General features: G+C 41.7%; 1 protein-coding gene across 3 annotated transcripts in view; it reads right to left on the bottom strand.

Annotated features, from left to right (window-relative positions):
- ZNHIT6 (zinc finger HIT-type containing 6) overlaps positions 1-20,077 on the bottom strand; it is a 63,332-nt gene that overhangs the window by 19,405 nt on the left and 23,850 nt on the right. For all 3 annotated transcript variants that reach the window (XM_045027375.1, XM_045027377.1, XM_045027376.1), the window contains exons 7-8: positions 19,321-19,401; positions 16,670-16,750 (exon numbers count right to left, since the gene is read on the bottom strand). In XM_045027375.1, the coding sequence (XP_044883310.1) occupies positions 16,670-16,750; positions 19,321-19,401 (162 nt within the window). The remainder of the gene's footprint in view (positions 1-16,669; positions 16,751-19,320; positions 19,402-20,077) is intronic.

The following is a 20,077-nucleotide window of genomic DNA, read 5'->3' on the forward strand; positions in this document are numbered from 1 at the left end:
TAGTGATATTTAAATACTCAATATAGATAAGCTTTTCATTGTTAGTCTAGAGATACTAGGTAACAGTGAAGGGGAAGAAAAGGTACTAAGACAGGGGTTCTCAGACTTTTGTACTGGTGACCCCTTTCACATAGCAAGCCTCTGAGTGAGACCCCCCCCTTATACATTAAAAACATTTTTGTATATATTTAACACCTTTATAAATGCTGGAGGCAAAGCCGTGTTTGGGGTAGAGCTTGACAGCTCATGACCCCCCACGTTATAACCTCACGACCCTCTAAGGGGTCCCGACCCCCCAGTTTGAGAACCCCTGTACTAAGAAAATAAAGAGTGGAACTAAGCCACCTCAGAAGGACAAAGGTTGTCCTTGTCACATTTTGAGAATGAGGCAATGGCTCAGAGCTGAGCAGAGTAAAACTTGTCTAAAGAGAAGCATAAAAAAACGGTAAAGCATTAAAAGCAGATAGTTTGTCTGCTGCAATGATTCCTTTGACAAAGTGAGGGGTAATTTGTGAAAGAAGAGTTTGGGCTGCATAATCATAATCCAAAGACTCCAACCAGAATGGTTTGTCCTTAGGATTTGCTTGTCACTTATGGGAGAGTGGTAGAAAATATGAAAACCCTTGCGACTGGAGGGAAGGGAATGAGGTTGGAACTAGTGATTGTCAGCTGCCTGGATTCAGTACAATCAGGTTAACAGAATGCAGCAGTACAAAGGAATTAAATTTCAGGAAAAAAAATGTTGAGAAAATAAAGAATTCAGTAAGGCATAATGGGAGGAAATATTAAAATCCACCCACACAAAAGACACTTGGAGTTTCCCAAGACATTACAATTAAGATGCAGAAGACAGAAACATCTTATAAAAATAATTAGCCATGTGGCCTCACAAGGAACTGCTGTTAAAAAATAACGATACTTTAAATGGTAAGATGGGGAGGTAATCAAACAAGAATATTCTGAGTCAGTTAAGGCTGGCATAGAAAAGATAAGGGCAGCAAAATGAGCTAATGCTAGCTAGAGGGGCTAACGGAAAGTCTCCAAAACCAAAAAGCACAAGGGAGAAAGCCAGTCAGCTAATACTTCAGAAGGATCAATTAAACGGATGTCTCAAAAATAACTCAGATATTGTCATTTTCTATACTACTAAATTATTCCTAAAAAAAAAAAAAGTCATGAACAGTTAGTTACCAAAAAACTAAAGGAAAAATCAAAACATGTAACTTCTATCACTAGTGTAATATTGGAGAAATGGGGAGAAAAAAGGGAATGCTGGAGGTGCAGTGTATTTTGATTTTAGTACATTCTATAAGGTTTTATAAAATATTACTTGAAACAGTTTGAACAATCACGTGGACTGCAAACAGCCTAAGGGCTTGGCTACACTGGAGAGTTGCAGCACTGGTGGTGGCTTTACAGCGCTGCAACTCACTCACCGTCCACACTTGCAAGGCACATACAGCGGTGTATCTCCCAGGCTACAGCGCTGCATGTACTCCACCTGTGCCTGGGGAATAACGACTGCAGCGCTGGTGATGTAGCGCTGCTCCGCCAGTGTGGCCACCAAAAGCATTGTTATTGGCCTCCAGAGATATTCGGAGGTATCCCAGAATGCCTGTTCAGCCACTCTACTCATCAGTTCGAACTCTACTGCCCTGGCCTCAGGTGATCTGCCCTTTAAATGCCCCGGGAATTTTAAAAATCCCCTTCCTGTTTGCTCAGCCAGGTGTGGAGGGCAATCAGTGAATCTTTCCAGGTGACCATGCCTCCACGCGCCAAACGAACCCCAGCATGGAGCAATGGCGAGTTGCTGGACCTCATCAGTGTTTGGGGGGAGGAAGCTGTGCAGTCTCAGCTGGGCTCCAGCCATAGGAATTATGATACCTTTGGGCAGGTATCAAAGGCCATGCTGGAAAGGGGCCATGACCGGGACGCGCTGCAGTGCAGGGTTAAAGTGAAGGAGCTGCAGAGTGCGTATTGCAAAGCCCGCGAGGGAAACCGCCGCTCTGGTGCTGCCCCCACGACCTGCCGTTTTTACAAAGCGCTGGACGCGATACTTGGGGGTGACCCCACCGCCAATCCGAGGACCACGATGGACACTTCAGAGTGGGGGGGGGGCGGAGGGAGGCGGAGGAGGAAACCGAGAGTGAGGGTACTGGGGTGAGGGGAGACACCCCGGAGTCCCTGGAGGCATGCAGCCAGGAGCTCTTCTCAAGCCAGGAGGAAGGTAGCCAGTCGCAGCCGGTACTTGGTGGAGGACAAACAGAGTAGCGGGTTCCCGGTAAGCAGCTTTTTATTTTCAGGATGGAAATTTTTCGGGAGAGGAGGGAGGGTTCTGCATGCATGCCTAGATGTGGAATAGCGCATTGATGTGGTCTATCACGTTGCGGTAATCGGCTTCGGTAATCTCTTCAAAAGTTTCAGTCAGAGCGTGGGCAATGTGCTTGCGCAAGTTTATTGGGAGAGCCATTGTGGGCCTTGTCCCAGTCAGGCTAACGCGTCCGCACCACTGTTGCCGCGAGGGGTGGGGGGCACCATTGCTGCACACAGGCAAGCTGCATAGGGACCAGGGCGGAATCCGCATTGCTGTAGAAGACCCCCCCGCTCTTCCCAGGTGACCCGCAGCAGCGAGATATCTTCCAGGATCAACTCCTGTGGAAAATGTTGGGAGAGTGTTCAGTGTAGGTGCCACCTGCAGCTGTTTGCTTCCCCCAATGCACAGAAACCCCAGTACAGCCCTGACACAATCAGTCCCCCTTACTCACCATTTTGGGGCTCCTGTGGGTTATGTGCGCTCTCTTTGGTATGGGAAAATTATGCTATTGTGAAGAATGTTACTCCTTCACTGTGTGGGAATAACTGTCTGAGATATAAACAATGCTGCCTCTGTTAAGTCTTGTCTTTTTTGCCTTTCCACAAGCAACCTTGAGTTCTCGGCTGCCCGTGTTATCAACAGCTCAAAGACTACAAAACCTCCGGAGAAGCCACGAAAAAGCAAAGATGACCTGCTGCAAGCAGTTATGGATCACTCTGCCAGAGAGAATCAAAAAGTGCAGGACTGGAGGCAAAGGGAAAGCAGGATCCACCAGAGAAACGCAGCGGCCAGGAAGAAAAGCACAAAGCAGCTGATAAGCATCCTGGTGCGCCAAGCGGACTCTATCCAGGTGCTCGTAGCCATGCAGGCAGAGCACTACCGCGCCGGCCTCTGCCCCGTCCCAAAGCTCTTTCCCTTGTGCCCCAATGTCAGCTCAAAACCCCCTTCCCCAGCATCCAGGTTCTTACCACCACCAGCTGCCTCCAACACCTGTACGTTCACCAACCAGCCCTGAGAACTACGACCCTTACCCTCTGCACTCAACCCCCATCACCATGCAGTATAGGCATTCTGAAGTGCAGCAGTCATTGCACAGCACTCCAGACAGGACATATTCAAACCCGTGACTGCACAGTTCCCCACCCCACCCCCCTGCCCTTTTAGGTTCCCAAAATGTTGTGTGTCTGTCAATAAAGTTATTTTCTTTTCAATAAATGAATTATTGGCTTTGAAAACAGTCTTTATTATTGCAGAAAGTCAAAGATACCTTAGCCCAGGAAAGAAACAGGCACTGCAAATCAGCTTAGGAAAAACAGATTCCTACTTACATTGTAACCACTGCACTTCACTCCCGTGCAAGGCACCAAACATTACTGTTGGCTTTCAGCCTCAAATTCCTCCCTCAAGGCATCCCTAATCCTTGAAGCCCTTTGCTGGGCCTCTCTAGTAGCCCTGCTCTCTGGCTGTGCAAATTCAGCCTCCAGGCGTTGAACCTCGGAGGTCCATGCCTGACTGAATCTTTCACCCTTCCCTTCACAAATATTATGGAGGGTACAGCACGCGGATATAACCGCGGGGATGCTGCTTTCCCCCAAGTCTAGCTTCCCATACAGAGATCGCCAGCGTCCCTTTAAACGGCCAAAAGCACACTCCACAGTCATTCGGCACCGGCTCAGCCTGTAGTTGAACCGGTCCTTGCTCCTGTCAAGCTTCCCTGTATACGGTTTCATGAGCCACGGCATTAATGAGTAAGCGGGGTCTCCAAGGATCACAATGGGCATTTCGACATCCCCTACTGTGATCTTCCAGTCTGGGAAAAAAGTCCCTGCCTGCAGCTTCCTGAACAGGCCACTGTTCCGAAAGATGCGTGCATCATGCACCTTTCCAGGCCAGCCTGTGTTAATGTCAATGAAACGCCCACGGTGATCCACAAGCACCTGGAGAACCTTAGAGAAATACCCCTTCCGATTAACGTACTCAGATGCTAGGTAGGGTGGTGCCAGAATAGGAATATGCGTCCCATCTATCGCCCCTCCACAGTTAGGGAAACCCATTTGTGCAAAGCATCCACAATGTCCTGCACGTTCCCCACAGTCACGGTTCTTCTTAGCAGGATACGATTAATGGCCCTGCAAACTTGCATCAACACAATTCCAACGGTCGACTTTCCCACTCCAAACTGGTTCCTGACCGATCGGTAGCTGTCTGGAGTTGCCAGCTTCCAGATTGCAATAGCCACCCGCTTTTCCACCGTCAGGGCAGCTCTCAATCTCATGTCCTTGCGCCGCAGGGTGGGGGCGAGCTCAGCACACAGTCCCATGAAAGTGGCTTTTCTCATCCGAAAGTTCTGTAGCCACTGATCGTCATCCCAGACTTCCATAACGATGTGATCCCACCACTCAGTGCTTGTTTCCCGAGCCCAAAAGCGGCGTTCCACGGTGCTGAGCATTTCCGTGAATGCCAGAAGCAATTTAGTGTCATACACGTCAGGCGACTTGCTATCATCACCAGACTCCTCATCACTTTGGATCTTAAGGACTAGCTCAACTGCCAAACGTGATGTGCTGGCAAGACTTGTCAGCATACTCCTCAGCAGTTCGGGCTCCATTTCCTACAGAAATCACGCTGCACAGAAACCATTGAGAGACTCAAGATGGCGCCAAACGTGGACGGAAAAACAGGGATAGCTGGGATGTGAAGCGATGCATCACGGGGTGTTGGGACAGGAAGCAGAATGACCCGCCCCCTCCGCCCCCTTCCCACAACCCACGGCTCCAAAATAGCACCAAAATGGGATGAGGTGCTCTGTGGTATAGCTGCCCATAATGCTCCACTCCCAACACCGCTGCAAATGCTGCAAATGTGGCCACACTGCAGCGCTGGTAGCTGTCAGTGTGGCCACACTCCAGTGCTTTCCCTACACAGCTGTACGAAGACAGCTGTAACTCCCAGCGCTGCACATCTGCAAGTGTAGCCAAACCCTCAGTGACTGTAAGCAAAGCATAATGAAAAGTGGTCATGTACAGAGCAGGAGGAAGTGTTAGGTCAAATTTCATTTATATCTTAATTAATGGAAGTAAACAGCACATTAATGGAATCTGCAGATGCTACAAAATTGAGAGATTTATTCCTTGTAAGTGGGGAAGGATTTTACAAATAGGCATTTTATGGGGATGTGGGTGGGACAGTAATGTTGTAAAACTTGTTTCAGAAGTAGAGACAGCTTTTAAGTTGCAGGTCAGACACAGACTGTCATTTAAGATTCCTAGTTAGCGGATTCTTACGTACAAAGTAAGCATTATTGCCTGGCTAGCAATATTTTTGGAAATATTAGCACAAGGAAGGATATAGATTTATAGACTTTAAGGCCAGAAGGGACAACTGTAGTCTGATTTCCTGCATAACACAGGCCACAGAATTTCACCCAATTATTCCTGAAGTGGAGGGAATTATTATTCTTACGAGAATATTATCAAGCCCAGCAAATTGTAGTTTTAACTTGTCTATATTTTAGAAAAACATCCAATCTCAATTAAAAGACTTAAAATGATGACAAATTTACCACTTCTCTTGGTAATCTGTACCAATGATTAATTACTCTCACTGTTACGAAGTTGCATTTTTTTCTAGTTTATATTTTTCTAACTTCAACTTCTAACCACTGGATCTCATTATGTCTGTCTGCTAGACTAAAGAGCTCTCTAGGTATCTTTCTACTTGTGCAGGTACTTCTTTCATCGTGTGACCCAGCTGGCAAGCCTAGGGCACGGCGGAGAAAGGCACAAGGTATTCTACCCGATCTCCAATTAGAGCAGCAGTTTCACAGGGACTGCTATCGCTGGCACCGTATAAAGCAGGCCTAACACACCCTGAATTCAGACTAGAGGAGATAAATCCAACCCTGACAGTGCAGAATCCTTACTCCACCCTTCACCAGTGTCCAATCCCGCTCCAGAACATGGATGTAAACATAGAGTATCTTTAAAACAACTGCAAAGGCAGTTTTCTTTGCACCAAACTCTACTTTGTGACAGAAAGAAGATAAAAAGCTGATGCAATAGCCATTGGCTAATCCAGTGTAATGAAATGTGACATAGAATAAAAGATATCTGGAAACACTAACACAAGACCTTTAATGTACTGTAGACAGAATGATGTTCCAGTCAAGAGGACTTATTACTTCCTCACATTCACTACTTTTGACATGCGTTTTCCCCACTCCCTCAATTTTAGACTGGTACAGCTTATCTTGCCTAAAACTTAAATCTTGACTCTGTATTGTTACTCATCGGTCTTAGGCTTTTACAGCTTATCTGTGTAAGAGGCTCATTGCCATACGCTTGCCAATAAGGGGTTACTAACCCTTTGAGGAAAGGGAAAAAATATAAATAAAAAAAATAAACAAGCTCCTTTCCTGGCAAACAAGCAGGAAGGTCAAGTCCCTCCTTGGTGGGGGACAAACCGTCCTAGTTCCCTTCTGTCAGTAAGAGATAAACAGAGGGATTCCCCTTTGGCAGGGTCAGAAGGAAACAATGTTGGTTCTCCTTTCTAACAGGAACATAAAAGGCTCCCTTTTCAAGTCTGCCCTTGTATCAGAAGGGACAGCCAAGAGACCATTTTTCACAGCAGTCTGGCTTCACTGAACAATCCTGTGTGTTCTCTGCTCAGTTGTGAGCAAGCTCGACTTCTTTCTTCCAGAAGCCCTTGCCCCCAAACCAACCCTGCTTTATGGAAACATCTTAATATGGCCCAGTTGAAGACTCTTCTTGCCAAACCTAGCAGCCAATGAAACCTTTATGAATCAAGGCAGAATCTCTTCTCTCACCCCTAAAGGGATTTACCAGCTTCGCTATCCTGATGGATGCTGGCCATATATACTACATCACATGCCTTTTATTTACATGCCCCTCAGATCTCCCCCAGAGCCTACAGAACACTCCTAGCTGACCAGATAGGCAGGAGGTAAGCCATGACTAATGTTAAATGGATGATTATATTCTCTCATCCTCCACCTCTTCCTCTATACTCCTTTCCCCATGTTTGTAGCTTTTGTGCAGTATTAGCACAGTAAGGCCCTGACTCCTTGACTGAGGTCCTTAGGTGCAGTAATACAATTAAAAAGAGTCCATTAAATCCAACGGAATTCACTATTGGGTACTAAATGCTGTTTTGTGAAACTGTCTCCAGGTTTAAAACAATTACTCCTGAGAAAACAACTTATTGCTCAAGATAGCAAGAAGGACATGTTCTATCCAGACTGGAATTATTTATAAAAGTTTCTCAAAGGTCAAGTAAGCGATTATGAACATTCAACTTGGCATACTAAAGATTCAGATCATACGCATTAGTTACTGTTAGCAATGACTATATTTCTGCTTTCCATTTGTGTTGTGTAATACAAGGTTTTAGTAAAGAACATTAAGTGAATAGGAATGAAAATTGACGATCATTACAGTAAAAAACTTACAAGTTCTGGAAACTGCTGCTCCCTATTGTTTTTAATCAGTTGAAAAATTCAAGCTAACTATTACTAAAAGGAGCAGACAGACTGATACTCCCAAGAAGAAAGGGAAAGCAGAACTTTAGTTGGATACCGAATGGTTGGAGTTGCTGACAACAGTTAAGGCTGGAGATGGACTGATCAGGAGATTTAAGAGATATGTCAAGCTATAATGTCATTGCTATGTAAATAGTAAAATGCTTCATGTACCAACATGGCATCTAATGACCTTGCTAAACCAGTGTAAAAGCCATTAAGTATAGAATATTTATACTAATGGGAAATTAAGAACTGGCACAGGATAAGAAAACCCTTAACTAACTCCAGAAGATAAGAATCATCTCTCTGAAGTCAACAACTTTTAATTATTTAAGCTAAAGACTTTGAGTTATTTAATTTAAAAAGACATTTGAAGACTAAAACTTTTGTATAAACAGGTGTGTTTGGGATTTTTGAAAACAGAAATTCATTTTCTGTCAAACAAAAAAAATTGAAAGAATTTCTCTGAAACTGGCTGAATGAAGAGAGTTAAAACTAACTTTACAAATTATCTGGATCTTTCCTACCACAAAAACAAAGGCAATTAAAGAAATGTTGCATATTTATTAAGCAGACTGTACATTCAGGAGCTGAAAATGTCAACTAAGCTAACCCCGAAGGCATGAAGCAGTGACCTTTGAATCTAAACAACCTTGCAAGAGGTGTGTTTTCCTATAATTCAATGGAAATAGGAAGGGGATGGGTATAAAAAGCTCTGAAGTGAGCACTCCTCATTTGCACACTCTGGTACCAAGCTCAAACACATCACTGCCACAGACAGTAAGAAAAACCATTTAAGAAAGATGACTCAAGAAAAATCTCCCCAAGACTTCAACTTGGATTGGTGAGATGAAGTTACCTAAGACACTGCCAACGGATGAAAATTTAAAACTACTGTCATGATTTTGATGGAATGTTGAAATGCTGTTGTAATTTAAGACTAACAGTTTCTCCTGTTCATCACCAAGTGGTTAGAAGACTATGTACTTCTTGAGAGGAGATGGGCTAAACATTGGTAAACAGAGAAATAGTGGAATGTAATTGGCCTTAAGAATCTTAATATTCATAACTGGCTCATTAAATGCTGCTTCTAAGTAACAAATTTAAATGTTTTCCTTGATTTCATAGGGTTTAGCTAAAACTGCCTACTTTGCCAACTATAAACTGGTTAATTATTTAATAATAACCAACAGGTTCACCAGCCTTGAACCAGAATTCTTTAGCCCATCTATAAACATTGTTAGCTGCCTAACATCATAGTAAGGGATGGATTCACAATAATTTTGGAAATTAATTTACCTTGGTCTTAACTTACCAAGAGAGAAGAGCCCACAGAGGGGTTCACTCTCAAGGGTAGAATCTCTGTTAAAGCTCTCTCCAGAAAGATATACAGAAGATATTGAAATGGTCACTAGTTTATCACTTGTATTGTGTCATTTGTGTTGTTTTGTTTAAAGTTTTCTTTTCCTTTCTTTGATAATAAAATAGCCCTGGTTAATAATTGTGATTATTTTGCTTAGTCTTGATCAGAATACTACTTTTGTTTATACCACATCTTACACTCCAAGACAATTTTGTGAAGGTGAAGTGGCACATTGAATAAATACACAATTAAAGCAAATGGATTTTTATAATTAGGAGATGAAGTCAACTTCCATTTACATTTGATTTTAATTTTAACCTATCGTGTCTACTTGTGACACCTACAATTACTTTAACTGGAAGGTTAGAGAAAGAAAGGCTCCCTATTTTTATCAGTTTGTCTTTTTAGACAATAACCCTATTTGGACACAAACTGTGCTTTCTTTCATATTTGTACAGATCATAGTGCATGGCAGGTGCACTCAAATACATAAATAAAAACTAATAAGTCAATATCAACATTTACAACTGTCATAACTATAAAGGGAAGGGTAACAACCCTCCTTTATACAATACTATAAAATCCCTCCTGGCCAGAGGCACCAAAATCCTTTTACCTGTAAAAGGTTAAGAAGCTCAGGTAACCTGGCTGACACCTGACCCAAATGACCAATAAGGGGACAAGATACTTTCAAATCTTAGGGGTGGGGGGGGGGGGAAGAGCTTTTGTTTGTGCTCTTTGTTTTGGTGGTGTTCGCTTTTGGGACTAAGAGGGACCAGACATCAATCCATGTTCTCCAAATCTTTCTGAACAAATCTCCCATATTTCAAACTTGTAAGTAACAGCCAGGCAAGGCGTGTTAGTTTATCTTTGTTTTCTCAACTTGTGAATGTTCCCTTTGTTAGAGGGAGGTTTATCCCTGTTTTGTTGTAACTTTGAAACTAAGGCTAGAGGGGGTTCCTCTGGGCTCTTTGAATCTGATTACCCTGTAAAGTTATTTTCCATCCTGATTTTACAGAGATGATTTTTACATTTTCTTTTTAATAAAATCCTTCTTTTAAGAACCGGACTGAGTTTTCTATTGTCCAAAGACCCAGGGGTTTGGGTCTCTGATCACCTTGTAACCAATTAGTTAGGATATTATTCTCAAGCCTCCTCAGGAAAGGGGGTGTAAGGGTTTAGGGGGATATTTTGGGGGAAGAGGAACTCCAAGTGGTCTTTTCCATGTTTCTTGTTAAATCACTTGGTGGTGGCAGCGTATCAGGTTTTAACATAAGCTGGTAGAAATAAGCTTAGGGGGCTTTCATGCGGGTCCCCACATCAGTACCCTAGAGTTCAGAGTAGGGAAGGAACCCTGACAACAACAAAGTGCATTTCAGCACAATCACTATTACAGGATACATACTATCTTTAAGTGATAGAGGAATGTACATCAAGCTTTTTAAATTTGTCAAGGAGTTGGTTTTCGTGATATTAATAGCAAAGAGCATGATATTAGCAGAATCTAAAGCGACTTTAATCCCTAGATATTTAAAAAAAACAGTAGGCCACAGAGGAAAATTCTCTCTGGGCATGGAAATAAGAGTTTACCAAAGCAAATAACTCCTACTTCTGCCAGCTGATCTTGAGACAGGAAAGTGCTCTAAAATTACTAACATCCAGCATTCTGGGAAGCAAATGTTTTGGATCAGCTAAAGCAAAATAAGTGGTCACCAGCATAAGAGATGACATTTAGAAGAGAAGCACTTGCAATCCTTGTTTAATGGATTTTTCTTCCTCACTATCCACTACAATTGAGTAAGCTAGGATAGCTGTGTTTTTCATTTGCTTGGCGAATGTCACTCACTGCAGCTAGCAAGAGGCAATCTGATGGTGGGTGTTGATGTTTTAAGGTTTCTTAAAGCACTGAAATATGAGTTGCACCAGGACAAAATGTACAGACCCCATCCTTGGAGCCCTTTGAAAGTGTGAACTCCACTGAAGTCAATGGAAGCTTTGCATTAGGAACACCTGTAGGACATAACCTGATTTCACTCAGTATTCCTGTACCGTTCAAGGAACTGATCCAAAAACTCACTGAAGTTAATGGAAGGCTTCTAGGCCTTTAAAGCCAGATTTTAAATCACACTATGCACCTATCTGCATCTTTACGTGCCTAAATACCTTTTAAAATCTGGCTCTTAGTGTTATATTAAAATTAACTCCATGACAGTTTATTCTGAAAAAATATATTAATAATGAATCATGAACAGTTAACAGGCTAGGAAGAAAATTAACTTATGAAAGGATCCTTGTTGAGTTTCAAAAAGACAGTCTGTTAGAAAAAATATTTCTTGCAAAACAAATTTGTCCTAGTCAGTATTAACTCAACAGGAGAATACTATATGAATGATTTAACAGTAGCCTCATCATGCAATATTTGTATTGGTATAAATGCATGTAAACTGCATGTCTTTGTTTACTAATCTGATGTAACTATTCTGATCATCAATTTAGTTACAGTGAACATCAAGTTCTTTGCTTAACAAAGGCAAATCTGGCAGCACTCTCAGGAAAATGAGAAGGTGTATTTCCCAAACTAGACTGTATAATTTGGCAGTTGCGTTTTTCCTTCCCTTAGTGGAAAAAGCAATAATCTTACCACATGAAGTCACTTTGAAGGCATCCCAAATAAAGGATTAGACACAGTAAGGGCATTAATTTATTTTGAAGAAAGAAAATATTATTTTATAAAAGAATTTAGAAGAGTGCAAAAATCATCCAACGGGCATCAGTTAAACCTCCCCTGGAATAGTTTCACCCCAGAACAAAACTTAGACAAACTGAATACTGCATACCAGGTGATAGGGGTTAACATCTCCAGATGGAAAACTTCATTTTTAGCAATCCATCCAAAAGCAGATTTTCCCAAACCAACAAGAAGAGAGCTGTGGATTTCAGAGTAAAAGGAGCACTTCTGTGTCTATATAACATTGGTGTTACCAATCCTCCCTCTAAATTAACTACAGTTACCTTAAAAAGGATCTTTGAGTGGCCTATCAAGGGTCTAGTAGTCACACACTACAATTCTAGATAATGGTGGGAGGGTGTGCTTTGAGTCACTCAACCAAAGCTGCTCCAAATGATTCAGGAGTAATACCAACACATAATGAAAGAAATCCTGGCAAAGTCCTCCTAAACCAAGATAGGCTCCCATATTATGTGCACTTCAGGAAGAAGAATGTCACTATCTAACATAAAAAGGAGTCAATGGAAAGCAAGCAAGCTTCATGTTGTTCAACAGCTAACCAGTCTATCTGTGCCCTAGTGGTGTTAGCTAACTGTTGTTTAACTTCCCTAGCTGAGGCTCTCATGTTTTAAGTAAAAACATGTAGTAGCTGGCAAATATAAATATTCTCCTGAGAAAAATATATTTAAAGATAGTATTTTGTAAATGACATTCAAATTAAAATGGCTGTTACACGGTGAGCCATAGAATGAAACAGTCAAAATTAAACCACAAACTCCTGTTCTATAAACATTTTCAGGAAATAGTGAAATCCTCTTGCAAGATGCTTATCTTAAAACTAGAAGCCTAATGTTTTATAGCCTATAATAATCCTATTTAGTTCTCTGAAACACCACTGCATTCCATTAATGCAGTGGTTCTCAACCTATTTACCATTGTGGACTGCATATGCTCCCTGTGTTATGTGGGTCACATACATATGGATATATACTATCTGTATGGTGCTGAGGATGTCACATGGGCTACAGCTGTGCGCTGATAGGGCCCTAAACTGAGAACCACTGCTTTAATGATACATAACTGCAATTATGAGCAGCACGGTCTTAAAAGACTCTGGACTAAAATCTTACATCCAATTTGACAATGTATAGTTTTAAAGTCCTCCTATTAGCTAATCATTTTAATAAGGTGTTTTGAGAATCCTAGATAATACAATATTCATATGAACTTAAAGGCTGGGGGGCAGTATACTGGTACTTTCCTCCAGCAACCCGCTCCTCAGTGGTAAAAGGGTCCCTTTCACACAGCTGGGTTATTGCTCTGCCTGATCTTAGACAATGTGAGCAGAGCAGAGCACTGGTGGATTATGGCATACTCTTTGTACTTATAGCCGCAGAGTGAAACAGCAGTATATCCAAGGCTGGCTCCAGGGTTTTTGCTGCCCCAAGCAGCAAAAAAAAAAAAAAAAAAAAAAAAAAAAAAAGAAAAGAAAAGAAAAAGAAAAAGAGCAAGCTGCGATCGCAATCACAATCTGCAGCTCTACTTTGGCGGGAATTCGGCAGCTGGTCCTTCGCTCCAAGAGGGAGTGAGAGACCCGCCGCCGAATTGCCGCCCAAGACCCCGATATGCCGCCCTTCCCCTTGGCTGCCCCAAGCAGCTGCTTGCTGGGCTGGTGCCTGGAGCTGGCCCTGGGTATATCAAAGTGTACTACAGAACTTTTAGGCTTGGCAGCAGGGCCCACACAGCCACTTAGTGGGCAGCAGCCTAGAGCACTGTAGATTTACACCCTGGCTTGCTGTGAACTAGATCAGGGCCGCCCAGAGGATTCTGGGGGCCCGGGGTCTTCGGAGGCGGGGGGCCCTTCCATTCCTGGACCCACCGCCGAAGTGCCCTGAAGACCCGCGGCGGGGACCCCCCCGCCGCCGAATTACCGCCAAAGTGGGACCCGCCGCCGGAGTGCAGCCCGGTCTTCGGCGGTAATTCGGCGGAGGGGGGCCCCCGCCACGGGTCTTCGGGGCACTTTGGCGGCGGGTCCCGGAACGGAAGTGCCCCCCGCCGCCGAATTACCGCCGAAGACCGGGCTGAACTTCGGCGGTGGGTCCCGCTCCGTCTTCGGCGGTAATTCGCCAGCGGGAGGTCCTTCCGCTCCGGAGCGGAAGGACCCCCCGCCGGCGAAGACCGGGAGCGGCAGAAGCTCCTGCGCCCGGCCGCACAAGAGTTTGCCGGGCACCCCGGAGCGAGTGAGGGACCCCGGTCCAGGGCCCCCGAAAAACTCTGGTGGGGGCCCCCGTGGGGCTCGGGGCCTGAGGCAAATTGCCCCTCTTGCCCACCCCTCTGGGCAGCCCTGCACTAGATCTCCATACAGACAAGCCCATGTTATTAAGAATAACCTGGCCTGCACAATAGAGGAAAAGCTGTTAACACTACCCTTACTAATATAGGGCAGCAACATGGTGGTGGGGGAAAGACGTGGTCAGGAGGAATGCAAAGGGGGAGGAAGTTATAGCAAAGATCAGCATTCAACTTCCTTGCTGCACCCAAAACTGCACTAAAAACAAGCATATCTGTTTTAACAGAACTGAAACTGATATATTTGCTAAGTGTTGATATTTTAAAAGGGATGCCATCAGCTTTAAATCTATCACCTAAAAAAAAAGTTACCTGCTTGAGTTCCTCACCAAATTTTTGGTGTTCAACAATCACATTTTCCTTTTAAAAATATTTTGCTTCCTTTTTCTGTGTGTAAGAACCACACAAAAACTGAAGATAACTGACTGCACAAAACGTGTTGATAAATGCAGTTAATCTAAGGAAGATTTTTCTCTCTAACACAGTCTTCTTTGTAATCATAAAAAGTGAAGATTTCAGACAAAAGAGCAATTCTGATGTTGGTGACTGCTCTTAAATTCTCCTGTAATACTCATCTTCAACCAGAACGTTAGTCTTTCCTTTAAAGCACTGCGTTTCCTATTAGAATATTGCCTTTTAGACACTTGGAACCACAGCTTAGGTCTATCTTTGGTCTTGGTTAGTAGGTTTAGGCTATTTTTCCTAAAGCTATGGTAAGTTAATCAAGCACAGAACAAGTTTTATTTTCTATTCACGTTCCACGAGAGGAATACATAATTATACCCAGGATTCAGCAAGGTACTTATGTACTCACATTAAACATGTAAATAATCCCATTCATTTTGCTGAATATCTGGACATACAAGATGAAGATCAACCTTAAGGGTTTTTTAATTTCTTTTAAATTCACTACACCTTCTATCTGAAGATCCAAAAGAGCTTCACAAACCATTAATGAATTTTAGCTCAATTCCTCTGTGAACTAAGAAAAATATAATGCCCATTTTATAGAAGGAGAAACTGAGAAGAGATTGTGTGACTTGCTGACAGGCACGAAAACTTTCCATGATAGAGCAGGTAAAAGAACATACACTTTTGGATTCCAAGTCACATACTTTATAAAGCTGATCCTCCCCTCCTAATCAAATGTATTATACTAGTTTATAGAAAGAATGCCTACATGGCCAAAAAAACAAACAAACAAAAAAAAAAACCAACCCAAACCAAAAAACTCTGCAGCAGCAAGTCTCAGTTCAGTGGTGGCAGGCAACGTGTGCACAAAAAAGGAAGGGAACAAGATAGGCTGCAATCATAATAAGTCAAGTTTCCAACAACATGTTTGTTTTTGGAGCTCTTGACACCCCCTCCCCCAACCAATCAGAAGAGAGCAGAAAAGCCCAAATAAAAATAATTTAAAATGGGAAATTTTTCTAAAAAATACTATCATCAGAAAGGTAATTTTATAAAGTTAGTCAATTTTTATAAAAAGTAGAAGCTGACAAAGTCTCCTTAATGTATTAAATCCTGAAGTGGAAATCAGCTCATTTTATGCAAAAAGAAAAACTGCTAGCTGACAACTATCTTGTAGCCAATGTTACAGTTATTGAGAAAAAAGTATCAGAAGAAGAAAAAGTTAATTTGTAAAGTTTCATTTTTTCCATTCAAATCCAGAGTATATTCTACACTCACTCTTGCACAGAGTTTACAATGAAATAAATTACAGGGAAATAGGATTTCTCGTAACTTCATTAATGTTTTTCTTTAAATAGTGGTATGTCATGTTCCAGGGAACAAGTTAAATGACATTAAGTTTGTTACATTTGAAGAAAGGAATGCAGTTTAGAAATCTTAACTAGAAATTACTGGTCAACCACAACAAACTATGATATTAAAAGTATGTATTCTTTTCAGTAACAATGGCAGCTGGGTGGAGTGTTCTAAATGGTGCTTATGATACGTGTAGAATTATTTCTTTAGCTATTTGCACAGTTTTTATTTTGATGGTATAAAACAAATTTTGTCCTAAACTAATATAATAAAGAATAAAATTATATTAAAGTTTAGGTTCAAGAAGCTTAAATCTTGAGTCCAAAAACACCAAAATGTGAAATCTGACCAGTTAATAATGTTAAGAAAGCATCATGTGGCACAGTAAATTCAACTTAATTTTACAGATGTCTCAGTAAACTTTATCTTGATTTTAACTACATTTTTTTTGTAATTTCATGTTGCAAAACAGAAGGAATTTAATCAGAGAGTAGAGACATATTATCCTTTATCACAGCATCACTAGAGACTAGGAAATACGTTCAACAAGTAATCTCTCTCTAAAAAATACACAAACAGCCTACATACAGAAAAAAATATATCCCTTACCTGACAGAATTATGTTGCCTGTTTTCTATTTTCATTAAAATTTGCACATCTGACTGAGGAGACATTGTATATATTTTTAATCTGGGAAGAAAAAAAAACCAGATGAAATCTAAACAAATCACATTAAAGAAAAGGTCTAAATCACTTGTTACCGTTAAGAGATTTACAAACTTTTAGAAGCCTACAACCAAACCAGCCTTCCTGTCAATGTAAATACAGGTTTGTCACTATCTAGAATTTTAAGGCAGTCTATGAATTAGAGCTTGGATTGCAAATGTGTTTCTCTACTTTCTCCAGATAAGGCATTAACACTACCGTTATTTAAATTAATTCTTTTGATTTTTTAATCATTTCAATTGCATCATCAGCCAATTTCTTTGAGCGCTGCTAGTTTAAATTCAATGACTTTAGAATAATACAAATGTAGGGCTGGCAGGGACCAAGTAAACTAGATCATCCCTGACAGGTGTTTCTCAAACTTGTTTTTAAAAGCTTCCAATGATGGGGATTCTATGACCTCCCTTGGAAGCCTATTCCACAGCTTAACTACCCCTTATAGTCAGAAAGCTTTTCCTTATATCTAACCTAAATCTCCCTTGATGCAGATTAAGCCCATTACTTCTTGTCCTACCTTCAGTGGACATGGAGAACAAGTGATTACAATAACCCTTAACATACTGGAAGACTTATCAGGTCTCCCCTCAGTCTTCCTGTCTCAAGACTAAACATGCCCTCCTTTTTTAACTTTTCCCTCATAGGTCAGTTTTCTAAACCTTTTATCACTTTTCTTGATCTCCTCTGGACTCTTTCCAATTTGTCTACATCTTTCCTAAACTGTGGTGCCCAGAACTGGACACAGTACTCCAGCTGGGGCCTTACCAGTGCTAAGTAGAGCAGGACAATTACCTCCTGTGTCTTACGTACTACACTCCTGTTAATTCACTCCAGAAACATATTAGCCTTTTTTGCAGCTGCAGTACATTGACAACTCTTACAGTTTGTGGTCCACTATAACCCCCAGCTCCTTTTCAGCAGTACCACCACCTAGAAAGTTATTCCCCATTTTGTAGCTGTGAATTTGATTTTTTCCTTCTTAACTGAAGTAATTTGCACTTGCCTTTATTGATTTTCATCACAATGAATTCAGACCAATTCTCCAATTTGTCAAGGTCATTTTGAATTTTAAACCTGTCCGCCAAAGTGCTTGGAACTCCTCCCAGGTTGGTACGATCTGCAAATTCTATCAGCATACTCTCTACTCCATTATCCAAGTAATTAATGAAAATATTGACTAGTACCAGACCCAGGACTGAACCCTGTGGGACTCCACTAGACACACCCTCCCAATTTGATAGCAAACCATTGATAACTCTAAGTACAGTCTTTCAGCCAGTTGTGCATCCCACTTTACAGTAATTTCATCTAGATTACATTTCCCTAGTTTGCTCTGAGAATGTCATGTGGAACAGTGTCAAAAGCCTTTCTAAAATCAAGGTATCTACTGCTTCCCCCCATCCACTACGTCAATCGTATCAAGAAAGGAAATGAGATTGGTTTGTCATTATTTATTTTTGACAAATCCATGCTGACTATTCCTTATAATCCTATTATCCTTCAGGTCCTTATAAACTGATTGTTTAATAAATTTGCACCAGTATCTTTCCAGGTACTAAAGTTAGGCTGGCTGGTTTATAATTCCCTTGGTCCTCCTGGTTCCCCTTTTAAAAGGTACTATGTGTCCCTTCTCCACTCTTCTGGGACCTCTCCTGTCCTCCAGGAGTTCTCAAAGATAATTGCTAATGGCTCCACGATTGCTTCAGCGAGATCCTTAAGTACCCTAGGATGAATTTCATCAGGCCCTGCTGACTTGAATACATCTAATCTATCCAAATGTTCTTTAACCTGTTCTTTCGGCTTATGTTTCTTTGCCTTGGTTGTTAATATTGTGTTGAGTATCTGCTCACCATTAACCTTTTTAGTGAAGACTGAAGCAAAATAGGCATTAAGCACTTCAGCTTTCTTGATGTCATCTGTTATTAGCTCTCATTCTCCAATAAACAAAGGACCTACACTTTCCTTTGTCCTTTTCTTGCTCCTAATGTATTTAAAGAACCTCTTCTTATTGCCTTTTATGTCCCTTGCCACGTCTAACTCATTTTTTGTGCCTTGTGCTGTTCTTTTGTATTCCTCCTTATCAATATCGCTATGTTTCCACTTTTTGTAGGATTCCTTTTTAATTTTCAGGTCATTCTTCTGATCTTTCCTTTGCATCGGAATAATTTACAGTTGTGCCTTCAATATTGTCTCCTTGAGAAATCACCATTGTCCTGAACTCCCTTTTCCCTTAGATTTTCTTCCCATGGGACCTTATCTACCAGTTCTCTGAGTTTGTTAAAGTCTGCTTTTTGAAGTCCTTATTCACCTACTCACTCCTTCCTTTCTTTAGAAATCATGAAATTTACCTAATTTAATTTCAGTCAATAAGTATTAATGAGGTAGCTTTCCTCATGAAGATAGCGAGTGCACTATTAGCTAGGAATCCAATTCTGAATGGCTAAAGTGGAAAACTGACAGTTTGACAGAATTTATTTGAATAGTTTGGTTATTTTAAAATCAGTCAAGTAAAATTACTAATGGTTTTTAATACATACCTTTGACGAATAACAGGATCTGATTCTTCAGGATCAAGGTACGGTTTAAGGATTTCACCTAGCATTTTATCATCAGGCACCCTTTGGCCAAAAAGATAAAAATGCAGTTTATTAAGTATCGTTCAAAAAGAAATATTAAAGCAATTTTAAGGAAATGATATTTCCATATTTAAATTGATATAACACCAGCAGGTAACATCTGGAAACGGTGCAATGTGCATCAACATAGCACAAGCTAGCAATGGATATTATCAGCCCCAGCACACAGAGTACGTCTATGCTGCAATTAAAAACCTACGGCTGTCCCGTGTCAATTGGGCCTTGCAGAGATCTGGCTAAGGGGCTGTTTAACTGCAGTGTAGATGTTTGGGCTCAGGCTGGACCCTGGGCTGTAGGACCCTGAGTGGGGAGGGTCCCAGAGCTCAGACTCCAGCCTGTGCATCTACACCACAGTTAAACAGCCCAGTGAACCTGAGGCAGCTGGTGCAGGCCAATCATGGGTGTCTAACTGCAGCACAGACATACTCTCATTCAACATTAGGATTTAGCTGGCACCTGCAGGAAGGAATCAGAGACCCTACCTCTTATCCTTCCCCATGTGTGCAGCTGGAAAAGCAACTTCCAGTCCTTGCAGCCCTGAGAACAAGTGGAGAGGGCCTACTTCTGAGCTTTCCCACCCCAAATAGGCATGGGGAGAGAAGAAGTAGTTTTTGTTTGTTAAGGAGAATTGCTGTTTTTCTGCTTTCCTAAAGGCATC

This window comes from Mauremys mutica, chromosome 8 (genome assembly GCF_020497125.1).
Source record: "Mauremys mutica isolate MM-2020 ecotype Southern chromosome 8, ASM2049712v1, whole genome shotgun sequence".
In the NCBI taxonomy this organism is placed as follows: Eukaryota; Metazoa; Chordata; order Testudines; family Geoemydidae; genus Mauremys; species Mauremys mutica.